The following is a 12,454-nucleotide window of genomic DNA, read 5'->3' on the forward strand; positions in this document are numbered from 1 at the left end:
GGCTCGCTCGGGCCACTTCGGAGGTGGGGTGCCCCTGGCCTCTCGGCCTGGGGCTCGGTCACTCAGGCACAGCTGGCTGCTGGCAGAACTCACGGACGCGTCACTGCAACCCCCCCTGGCTTCTGCTCCGCGGCTGCTGAGTGAGCCCTCATCTGGGACTCTCCTCAGCTCTTTCTGGGACAGTGGCGCGGCTGCCCCTCTGTTAGTCTTCCTTGGTCTCTTGTGTTCTGGGGGCCTCTGGATGTCTGGAGTTTTGATCTCCTCCATACCTGCTTCATGCCCTGGAGGTCGGGGCTGTGGCCCCCCCACACCCTCTAGCAGATCATTACATGAAGGAACCTTTTAAAAAAAAAACCAAGCGCGTCCATGCTCACAGGTGTACACACGGGTGATCACACCCACAAACTACACCCTTTTTGGCTCCTACCTCAAAGCACACTGTGTTCTGTTGATCTTATGTGCTGCACAATAATGTTTAATATTTAGTATTTACTGTCATATTCCCATATATCATTGTGATGTTGTTTATTCTATTACTCTTGTTCTCTTCTGCTTCTTTTCTTTTTTCTTTCTCAGCAGGTGATCCAGGTGATTGATATATGCATTTTTTTTTCTGCCCATTCTGTTGGTTTTTGTCTTTTGCCCTTCTCCCCCGTCCCTCTTCTCAGCTGTTTCTCTTTCCCTCTTTCTTTCTCCCCTTCTTTCCTCCAGTCCAGTCTGTCCCGTATTCAGCAAGTGAAAATAAAATAAACAATAAAAGGTGAATCAAATGGACCATTATGGCAAGGCTGGGATGGTCAATTTGGTAAAGTAAAGGTCATCTCATATATGATCCACCCGTTGAAGGGGGACAGAGGGCCTTAGGGGTAAGAAGAAATGAACCCTGCAACACTGGATTGCAAGGTGTAAGTGATCTCTTTAAAAAGAGATCAAAGGGGGAATTGTGAGATTATTATATTATCTTATGCCACGTTAGACCCCTAATTAAAGATTGTGAAATCATTATGTAGTTTTAATTTGCATTATTCTCCTGACTTAGAAGAGGTGATAACTATTACACTTATTAAACTGATTTGTATTACATTAGACTGCTGATTTATTGTGAATGAATGATATTGTTCTATGATGCATGATACTGCTGAGGTATAAGAAATACTGTTTTCAGAGAGTCATCACCTTATTTGTCTGATTAGAAAAGAACAGAACATACCGCACAGGAAGCCAAGGTCATAACTTAGGCTCACTGAGAGAGAGAAAGAACATGAATGTTTAGGTTTCATGACTAGGTGGAGGGGGGCTGAAGCTATAAGAATGTGAGGCACGCTCAGGGATTAGGCGGACACCCTCCCGCGCTCATCTCCCCTCCGGATGGTTTATGCTCATAAAGTGTTGAATTGTATGGAATAAAAGATTGTTGATTGAGCATTTATACACAGAGTCTTGTCCTTCCTTCAGCCCAAAGATCAAAAGAATTGGTAGTTGGTCCAGCAATGCATCTGGACCAACTACATAGACCTACTACCTCCACTGGAATATCATAGTGCTTGGTAGGCTTAATTACTCATGTAAATTAGCTGGCAGAATTTTATATTTCCGTGGTATAATATTGCAGTTGATTCATTTTAAACTTGCATTTTATAATTGTCAAAGTAGTAATTCTGATTCAGTATACATTTTTAACTTCTTACAGCTCTAGCATGAGCAGTGTCACATCAGCACCAACAACATTAATCCCACTCACGTGCCTGCCTAAAATACAAATCTCTAGCTAATCTGTCACAGTTTAATTACCTTGAATTGCCCATCTTTTGTTACAGAACTATGCTTATTGGCATAATATTTGCTGTGTTCTAGGATGGTTACCAAGCAAACCAGGCATCAAATTTCCAACGTTTCAAAATGTTAATTCCCTAAAAACATCTTTTACTGAAGCAACATCTTGTCATGGTCAGGGTGAGTGCAGTGTTTTTCCATAGAGCTGGGGCTCCACCTCAGGCCAGAGTCTCCATTAAGCCATCTCACCTGTCTGCAATCAAGCTACCCATATTTAAGACCAGCATACTCAGAAGTTCTCCACCAGATCTACAGCTAATCAGTGTTAGGCTGCCAAGCTAACTTGTGATTTCCTCAGTATTCTCGCTTATTGTGTTTTCTCTTTTCTTGTAACCTGGCTGGTCATCACGTTGCTTTTTTGAACAATACTCAGCTTGATTTTGGACGCCGGTCTTCCTCCAATCACACAGTCTGGTTACGCTCACTTCCCCGCTGCACTCCACCTGCCTGCCTCCCTGCCACAGCTTCTGGAACAGTACATCTTGGGTTCACTCAGGACTGAAACTTCACCCAAACCTTTGGACTGCGCCCCTTCCACACCGTACTCCACTTGCAACGTGTAAGCCATTAGAAACATTTCCCATCATACTTACCGTTAATCACTGGAACCTAGCAGACTCCCTGTTTACTCTCATTCTAGTGACTCTGCACTTCTCTGCCCGTGCCACAGCCCCTTCTTCCCCCATTGGATCACTTTCATGGACTTTTGAATTTAACATTAGTTCACAAATTACGCTTCTCGTTTCTGGTTTAGTCTCATAGTTCACAGTTCATCGTCGATACCTTAAAACTATTGTCATAGTTCACAGTTTATAGTTGTCACCTTAAAGTCTTGTCTCACTTTGTAAATAAAGCACTGTTTTCACATCTACTTGAGCCTCAGGCTACGTCCACACGTACCCGGGTATTTTTGAAAACGCAGATTTTTCTATGCATTTGCACCTTTCGTCCACACGTAAACGGTGTTTTCGGTCACTGAAAACAGAGATTTTTAAAAACTCCGGCCAGGGTGGATATTTTTGAAAACTCAGTTTTTGCATTTATGTGTGGACGACGAAAACGGAGAAAACGCAGCGTCAAAGGTGTGCGCCTTTTTTGACGTCACACTGTGTGCCACGTTATTGTTTCAGTGAAATGAATTTCTACAATACTGTTACTGTTAATTGTAGTCTCTGCAGTGTTTAAATGCTTACATATACACACACAGTTACTGTCCTTCCACACATACGACTCGGTTCTGCTTCTATGCCCCATCCTTGTTTACTATTTCCCACCGAGGCTTCTATTGGCCAACATTTCTACACGGTTAGGAATATATCGCCACCTGTTGCTTTGGCATGTTCCTAGCAGCGTTTTCCTTCATTTCTGCGTTTACGTGTGGACGGGATTATTTTTTTAAAATAATCCGAAAATCTCCATTTTCAAAAATACCCGTGTACGTGTGTACTTTTAAAAAGTCTGTGTCTGCTCTTTAAGTCCTTGCACCTAGTCTGACCTCTCAGTTGTGACATGTCTATCCTTTCCAAATTTCTAAGAGTTACTGCAAGACTATAATATCTGTGTCAAAATTCAATATAATGACTGACAATACTTTGGATCAGATAGTGTTCAAGATAAAAACTGAAAATCCAAATGATAGAGAAGTGATGCTGAGGCGAAGTCTGTGTTCTAAAAACATAGTGGTTCAAAGACAGCATGTAAGAGAGTCACTGTGGAGGGTGTTCTATCTACAGAAAAACTGCAATAGTGAGTTTGCTGTTCACGGTGCATGGTATGTTTCTTCAGTGCTCCAACAATAATCGAGCTGAAACCATTTACTGCAATTCTTGGACGATTTGGCAGACCCCTGCACATCAGGACTGATCATAGAGGAGAGAACCCTCAGATATGGAAGAACGTGTGAGCAAGCAGGGGTGAAGGCTCGGTCTTAATAGGAAGTTCTGTGCACAACTCGGATCGAGCATTTTAACCGACACTTAAACAGCAACTGCAGCCATATTTATGCACCTGTATTTTATGAATTTGAATAGCTTGGTACCCTACAGGGCAGGGATAGCTCAGTAGGTAGAGTGGTTGCCCCATGATCGGAAGGTCGGGGGTTCGATTCCCCTTAACAGCTACCCTGAGGTACCCCTGAGCAAGGTACCGTCCCTACACACTGCTCCCCGGGCGCCCAATGGCTGCCCACTGCTTCACTGAGTGAATGGGTTAAATGCAGAGAGCAATTTCCCCACGGGGCTCAATAAAGTACAATAATGTACACACTTCTTATCTTCTCAGATTTTCCTTCACTTTTACCAGGAAGAAACCAGGCTCAGGGAGCGGCAGCCATCTGCTGTGACTGGTTTAGTTAATTTACCTCTAACATAAAGCGTTTGTAACTGGTGTTTGTATTGCCATATTATGATGAGAGGAGCCTAATTAACATACTTGTGCAGGCATGGTACCAAACAAGCTATCCTGATTTTTGAGCTTGGGAAAAATCGGGTGATTTGTGAATGAAAAACACATCAGGGCCTTTGAAGAGCCAACCACCACTCACTTTTTTCTGGCTCTGTGATAATTAAAATGTTCATTTGTTTTCAAATACAAATATTTGTATGATCATGTATGTTGAAGTTACAATTATTAATAGTATTGCTGCAATTGAGCCAAGTGACTTGATGACTGACAAAAAAAAGTCATGTATTCTTCTTTTTCTTCCAGGCAGCAGTTTATGTGAAGAGAGTCAGTTGAGGCTTCTTTGCCTTCTTTGGAAAAAGCTTCCCTGCGTCAAACAGAAAGATTCATGTCAGCGAACACCGGGGCCCTGTGCCTGCGTCTGTGAATGGGCAAGAAGACCTCTATTATGAGCATACATTGCAGTTAATGAAATTGCTGGCTTATCACATTCACATGTTTTGTGCGTGGAAAATACGTTTTATTAGTAAAATTATAGTCAGGAATATAAAATACATTTTTCACATTCATTTGGATAACGTCAGTCTAATTTGAAAATTTTTATGTTCATCATTACTCACCATTAATCATTGCCATTATTCATTTATTCGACATAAGGCATGATTTTTGCTTTAAATTCATGTATAACAATAGTTTTTCATGTTTTCATGGTAGTAACGTGGAAGTAAAATCCTCACATCAAAAATGAAAAAGAAGTGGCAGTTCCGATGGGATAAAGAGCCAAAATAAAGATGCCTGTATACTAGAGAAAACATGGAGTCAGAACGAGTCAAAAGGGAACATCTGTTTATTTTCTTGCAAGAGAATAACTCACAGGTTTCAATACAACCATGCATTTAATAGGAAAACACCAAGCAAGCCATTTAGATATGACACACTTTAACTGATATTTTCCTTTTTTATCTACATCAAGGCTTTTATTACATATTTGCTGTGATTGTTATGCCCCATACTGCCAGTAGCTGTTGAGCTTGAATAACTATGCTGTAACTCGTCAAAGCTTTTGAGGTTTTCATGCAAATGTAAGAAGGATAAATGTTAGTTATTTATTTTTTAAGACTTTTTGGGTGTCTAGAAATGTCATATATCATTTGATGGTATCCCAACGTCTAGGTTTCAGTATAAGGGTGTGGTTTGATGGTTGTACAAACAAAAACAGCTAAGGAATTGCAAGAGAAGATAACTCTATTTGCTGCTCTTTCTCACAGAAAACACTAAATATCCATTATAAATACTCATTACTTGCAGCCCAGCACAGACGTAAGATTAAGAGCTTACACAAATAGGCAACCTCACTTATGATACTATACTTTTACATATTGACATATCTGTTAGCATTATTTTGATGCTCATATTAATACATTGTGTTATTCCAAATAAATCAATTCATCAAATAAAGAAGCTTGAATTAAATATACAATAATTAATGTAAAGTTTGCACCACCAGGGGGAAGCATAAAACAAACTATTTGGGCAGATATTTCACTCCATCTCAGTACTTCAAGCTCAATAACAGTTTAATCAATAAACATGCATTCAGAAAGAAAATCATTAAAGAATAGAAAAAATAATTTTACAATGAACTTTAACTTTAAATAAACTTTAAAATTATACATAAGAGTTAATTAAAATGTCAGCACAGTGTGAGAGTTAGTCAGACTAGTAGTTTCTTGTTTCGGTTGTTGAAGATGGAAAGAGTCCACTGATGTGTTTAATTCAGAGTGTTTGGTATTTTGCAGGTTTCTGGGTTTCAGCATTGTTCTTGCGCTTAATCTCCAGGAATCAGTTGTTGAATGAGTGATATCTCTGCTCTTTGACACCTTGTTACACTTCAGCATATTGGATAGTTGTTTCTGGCACTGCGAGGATCCAAAGTAGTAAAGCAGGGGATCCAGGAGGCAGTTCAGACTTCCCAAACACAGAAACACCAGATAGAGTGTGTAAGAGCCATCGGGTGCCTCCTGGCTCTTCTTGGGTTCTTCTTTTAATTGCAGGTAGTGTGCAAGCAGCAGACAGTTTGTAGGCATGAAACACAGTAGAAATATCACCAGCACAGTCAATGTCATCACCATTGCTCTTCTTCTCCTCTGTGATGTTCCTGGAACATCATGTTGGACTCTGCTCAATGACCAGATTATCTGAGCGTAGGACACCACTGTGATGAGCAGAGGCAGGAAGAAAAAAATGCAGCAGATGGTGAGGAAGTATGTCTTTAACCAGGTGATCTTATCTGTGGAGTGGACATCATGGCAGGTGGTGATGTTCAACTCACTGATGTGAAAAGTCTGGTCAGAAGAAACAAGAGGCACAGAGCCAGTCAAGGATAACACCCACATGGTTATGCAGGCTATGACTGTGTTCCTTGGCCTCCTCCAAGCCAGAGAGTCAATGGGATAAACAACAGCAAGCAGACGGTCCACACTGATGCAAGCTATGAGAAGAACAGAACAATACATGTTCCAGTAAAAGGCAGCAGTGACCACGCTGCACATGGACGGGCCAAATTTCCAGTCATTGCCTTCAAAGTGGTAGGAGATCTTGAAGGGGAGCATCAGTGCAAAGAGAAGATCGGCTAAGGCCAGGTTCAGCATATAGATTGCAGCTGGCTTCTTAGGACGAATCCCCCGAGCAAAAGCCAGCAGAGCACAGATGTTAATTGGCACACTGATGGAGCAGACCAGCGTGTAGAAGGAAGGTAAAAGGATGGTGGACACAGGGCCAGTTAGAAACTTCAGTGCCTCTTCTGAAAGTCCATCTTTTAAAAATGTTTCATTGGATTTATTAACTATGGTCTCATATGTCTGATATGTTAAACCTGCTCCAGATGCTCCGTCCGGTCCTCTAGTATTGTTTGAAGTGCCTAAAACGAAGAGAGAGATTTAAAGAAAAAAATGTGTCACTTTAACATATGTCAACTATGTAGCTTTAATATGGAAATTAAAGCTACATCATTGAGATTATTGGATAAAAGCTCTGTTAACAGAAGGTAAGAATGTTATTATGAAACTAGTGATTTAAGAAGTGAAATGAAATACAGATAATTTACTGGCTGATTTCAGGTGTAAATATCTGAATATTTATTATTATTTTATTTTTGTATTATTATTTATTTTTCCAGGTAAAAATCGAATTTCCAAGAGAGACCTGGCATCATGACAGGAAAAGTTTAAACATTGCAAATTTAACAACTGGTCACAAATGAACGACTTTCATTCTACAACTTATAAACAGGTTGTTAAGTGCGCTCTAAGTTTAACATATGATGAGTTAAAGCTTTCTTATAATTATTGCTTGCAGGAAAGATACACATGGTTAGTGTGTAAATACTTCTTTTTGCCTCTTTTTATATTATTCAATAGTCTTGATTTAGAAAATTGTTTATAAAAACTATGATAGTTGATCTTTATAATTTTTTTCACAGGTTACATGACAAATAGATTAGTTGAAGCTCTGAATCAGTAAAAAAGAAACATGCCAAATATTCTGTTTTGAACTTGTTGAACAAGATTTTAATGTTGCATATTTAACAATTAATGAAAATAGAGAGAATTGGGAGAACAAAATGAGAGACTGGCAGATAAAAACAAATTGTTTGTGTTATTTTTTCAATGGTTAACACATGCAGTAAAAAGTAAGTCCATCACAACTAGAAACAGAAAACTCACTTACCAGGAATGTTTGTTTGTTTTTTCTTTATTATTATTGTTATTTTCTTGTTATTTTCTTCTTAAATATAACTGCACACTTTCTATAGGCTCATGTAAAGCTGAGGAACACGAGCCAATGAATTTAATTATGAGTAAATGTGGCTACACTGTTTATCTGTATATGACAATAAAACTTCAACCGTGAAACTATTATTTCTGCTTGATAACTGTCAAAATTAAATTTGTTTTAGAAAAAACTATAATATTATGTAGATTGACAAAATTATAAAATAGTCTGATTTCATCTCTAACATATCCATCAATTGTTTACTAAAAGTGCCTGTGTTAATTTAACATTAAATAACTCAAAGCTTTCTTACCATTGTTGCCTGCAGGAAAGGCACATGCACACAACAGAACCCACAGAAAATGTTTCCGAGGCACTAAAACCGTGGCCATTAGGATAATGGTATTAAATTCAATTAATCTTCGTTCACGTTCCTACTGCTGTATGTTCAAGTAAATGAGCTCTGCCCAAAGTCCAACCAGTCTATTCCAAACGCGCTCCTCCACCAGTCAGAGCAAACTGCACTTAGAGACACTGTCTGCCTTTTCTCATTTCACAGTCTCTACATCCTTGATATTCTCAGTGAGACTTCCCTCTTCACGTCCCTCCCTTTTAACAGCAAGAAACCTCTAGCTGAACCAGGCTCAGGGAGGGGCGGCCATTTGCCATGACCCGTAATTTACTCATAAATTATCATTTACTGATAAATTATAATGCACTCATGAATCACAATTTACTCATAAGAGTGAGGCCTTCATTGGAAAGACACACACACACAAACTGCAAAAACACAAAATTAATATCATATCACAGTAAGAGGTTGGGGAAATGGAAATGTTTATTTAAATATTTATTATGCTTACAGTATGAAGTCATACCATCTTCTTGATAGGCCAATTTAAATGCACTTAGCCTTGCTATAGTTAGGACAACTGTAATGTCTCTCTAATATGGGACAAATGAGAGAGGTCAATGAGCAAGGGGTCGTTGTACCAAACAATTCTTTAATTACAGTGCTTTTTCCAATTCTTCATTTAGTATTTCATTGTGACGCAAACAAATTTTGTCTTTTGGTAGTGGTAATGGCTTCCTTTAAATGCTTAATTTAGCAGTTTTGTGATTATTTTACAGTCATCTTGAGTTTCCACTTGGTGAATGTATATATTTTTTTTAATTGTCTTTGTGACCAAGAACAGAGTAAAGGTTTCTCTAGCAGGCAACTGTGAGTTAATTATATACATGTAAAATGAATGTCAACCACTTCCTCAATCTGCCAGTGGTATATACCACGAAGGGGCTTGTCCTTCCATGATGGTTCCTCCTCTTCCTCCTTTTTCTTGGGTTTCTGCAGTCCGAGGTAACAGAAATTCTGACCTCTGGCTCATAATTCACCTAATCCTGTCAGTCCCAAGAATTACTTCCTGGAACCATGTCGCACAATCATGTCCCTGCCACTCAAGTTCATGTAACCTGTGCTAATCAGTGTTGGGACTAACGCGTTATTAAGTAACGCGTTACAGTAACTACGTTATTATTGTGGTAACGAGCACGGTAACTAGTTATTATTCCAAAATCAGGAACGCGTTAGTTGTTACTGGGATTTAGATAGGGTCGTTACTCGTTACTTCGTGTGGTGGCTATCGCGGAGCTTCCACAGATTCAATAACATTAGTAAGTGGTGGAGGCCAGCAGGTGGAGGAGGGAAAGGGGTCGCAGAAGGAAAAGAGACCCGAGGCGGCCGCCGGTCCAAGTGTGAACTGAACTTCAGGTAAGAAGTTATGACCTGCAGTCTCTCTGGGTCAGATATGAACCAAGTTTAGGTGGAGTTTATTTCCGTTATTCTGACTTTTTCCGTACTGCGTACTAGCTAGCATGACGGAGTTTCTATACAGCTGGGTGGGTGCTATGATGTTAACGATGTTAAACTTTATTTTGTTCATAAGTTATTAGAGTTGCCAACCGTCCCGTCTGGTATTCAGAGAAAATATTACACGTTTCTTATTGAGGTGAAAAGGAACAGTTTGTCCCGTAATTCAGCTACAATGGAAAAGGCACAAAGCTGGAGTTATTCTGTGTCTTTGCTGCACAGCTGCCTCTTCTTCTCTCATTCTCCCCCCTCCCTCTCCTGTTTCTACTTCAATCATGAAACTGATCAATGATCAGCTGATCGGCTCTCTTGTTTGTTTATCGCCCACTTTGCGCCAGAAAGAGGAAACCGGCCGATGTCGCGTTAAACAACAGCAGCACGTTTAAGCTTGATCAGCTGTTGTTAGAATGTATTTAATATTAATTTCTAGTATCAGCTGATGTTTGCTGGAGCCACAGCTGCAAAAAAGCTGCTGGTCATAATATCGTTTGGTTATCTGGTGAGAGGGAAACATGAAGATGAAACCAGGAGATGTCCTTACTGGATCATCAGAGCTGAGCAGGTGATGGAGAAACAGCTTTATCTTTAGGTGACATGAATGAGTTGAAGGGAAGTTATGAACTGTTTCTGAGAGACAAATAACACCAGGATCCTTTTTTAGGTAGCTGACAGCTGGTAACTGTGCAGGTGCGGATATAGCAAAGTTTTTCCAGGGGGGCCAGGTAGGGCATTAATAGGGAGAGGGGGGCACAAAGAAATACTTTTCTTTCTTATTCTCATTTAAAATGTCTCGCTTTTAAAAAATAATTATCTGAATCTTACAACAAACGATTGATAGATTGATGCATATATACCATCAAGACAGTGAACATCACTGTCACAACAGCGTTTGTTGTGAGACTTTATGATTTTTCCTATAATGGTGGGCCCTAGTCAAAATGCCCGTGCCAATTTTTTGTCCCAGTCCAGCCCTGTATGCAGCTCATCTGCAGTCTGGTGTTACCTACATCTTCCTATTCAGAAGGCAGAATTTCAGAGTTCTGAGTACAATCGAAAGCACCGCGACTTTCGTTTAGTTTTAGTTTTAGTTTAGGTGCTTTATTTCGGTGCTTTTTTTTTTCTGAGATGTCATACACTTTGTATTCTAGCCAATCATTTTACCTTTGCGAGCATAGTAGGCGGGCCCAGGTACGTACGTTCTTTTAGAGCAGAGCTACAGATTAAAAATGCCCAAAGCGAAGGGGTCAAAGTCTGGCTGTACTTCACAGCAAAAGATGCAAACTCAGCAGCCTGCAACAAGTGCTTTAAGGTGATACTGTGCAAAGGAGGTAACACCTCGAATCCAATGAAACACCTGGCGACGTATAGCATTTTGTTAAAAGCCGAGAAATGCACCATATTTGATAACTTGCTGCGAGACCTCACACCGAGCACATCTACTGCGCGTGGGTTGCCTGTTATCTGACCCGGAGCAACATCCCCCAAAAACCCGAAGAATAGAGTCCTGGCCCCCAGCCCTGCCAGTGTAGCAGAAATGATGATGGATGATGATGGCAGCAGCAGCCGTTCTTCTCTGCGTGAGTAGCTTAATGTTGTTCGTGTGTAATTCACGTTGAGTAGGCTAACCACGTTATTACATTAATGCATATAAGGTGAACTAGCAAACACCGTCGTAGTTACATGCGGCTGTCTTCTTGTTTGATGGCAGATACTCCCTTCACCCTGGCCAAAAAGGCTAAAATGACCAAAGAAAAAGTGGAAAACAACTAAACATGAGAGGTTTTTGGACAAAGTTTGTTTTTTCCATTGATTAAGCACTGCTTCCAGCCAAGAGTGATGTCATAAATCCCCTATAGCTGCAGAAAAGGCTAACATTGTTATCTTTTTATAAAAAAACAGCTGAACATGAGAGGTTTTTGGACCAATTTTGTGTTCTCCATTCTTTAAGCACTGGTTCGAGCACCGTTTGAGCACCGGCACCGTTTCAAAAGTACCGGTTTGGTACTGGTATCAGATAAAACCTAAACGATACCCATCCCTAATGGAAAACAGGAAACTAGAACCCTAGAAAAGAAGTCTCCTGAGCATCTGAACCATTAGCAAGGCAATTAAGGCAATTTGCCGAGAATTACTTTGTGTCCATGTTTGTTGACATATATGGGTAAGTCTTATATTACAGACTAAATTTTCCTGAAAACTATAAACAAACAATGGTGTAGTGGTGAAATAATGGCTAAATGGCTTTGCTAACCACATTCAATCACACCCAGGCCAGTTTGGTACTGGGTGCAGACAACAACGTCTGTTGTCCTGCTCGTGAGATAATTTCATATATCAATTCTTAATGGCCTGTCAGTATGTGGGAGACATATCTTCAGCTCTGCTGAGAATCCAGTCATTGGGTGGGACTTTATTTTTATGGGCACACCATACGTCAATCACATTGTGTGAAAGAAGGAAGGGGGGAGACCTTTCAGAGTGTAGTGGTATAGGGCAGGTACCCAGAGAGGTGGGGAACACCCTTGATTTAAATAGGGGAGACCGGGGATAGTTGTAACGTGGGTCAGTTGTAACACTTCC

The 12,454-nt window shown here is 40.2% G+C and overlaps 1 protein-coding gene across 1 annotated transcript; it reads right to left on the reverse strand.

The window, feature by feature from the left end:
• Positions 1–5,918: 5,918 nt before the first annotated feature.
• Positions 5,919–8,399, reverse strand: LOC146629319 (proteinase-activated receptor 1-like). Its single transcript, XM_085358499.1, has 2 exons — positions 8,321–8,399; positions 5,919–7,153 (listed from the first exon to the last, which is right to left on the reverse strand). Exons 1-2 carry the CDS (start codon positions 8,397–8,399, stop codon positions 5,919–5,921), a joined length of 1,314 nt encoding a protein of 437 aa, XP_085214625.1.
• Between the last annotated feature and the right edge of the window lie 4,055 nt (positions 8,400–12,454).

The sequence above is a fragment of the Diplotaxodon limnothrissa genome, linkage group LG7, assembly GCF_057381915.1.
Source record: "Diplotaxodon limnothrissa isolate DT_005_m linkage group LG7, D_limnothrissa_male_GT1.1, whole genome shotgun sequence".
NCBI classification, from domain to species: Eukaryota; Metazoa; Chordata; class Actinopteri; order Cichliformes; family Cichlidae; genus Diplotaxodon; species Diplotaxodon limnothrissa.

Bases quoted from the DNA above. Each gene is read 5' to 3' on its own strand.
- LOC146629319 (XM_085358499.1), bottom strand. From the start codon at position 8,399: ATGGCCACGGTTTTAGTGCCTCGGAAACATTTTCTGTGGGTTCTGTTG. The intron at 7,154-8,320 runs GTAAGAAAGCTT...TCTTCGTTTTAG, and splicing joins CTTTCCTGCAGGCAACAATG to GCACTTCAAACAATACTAGA.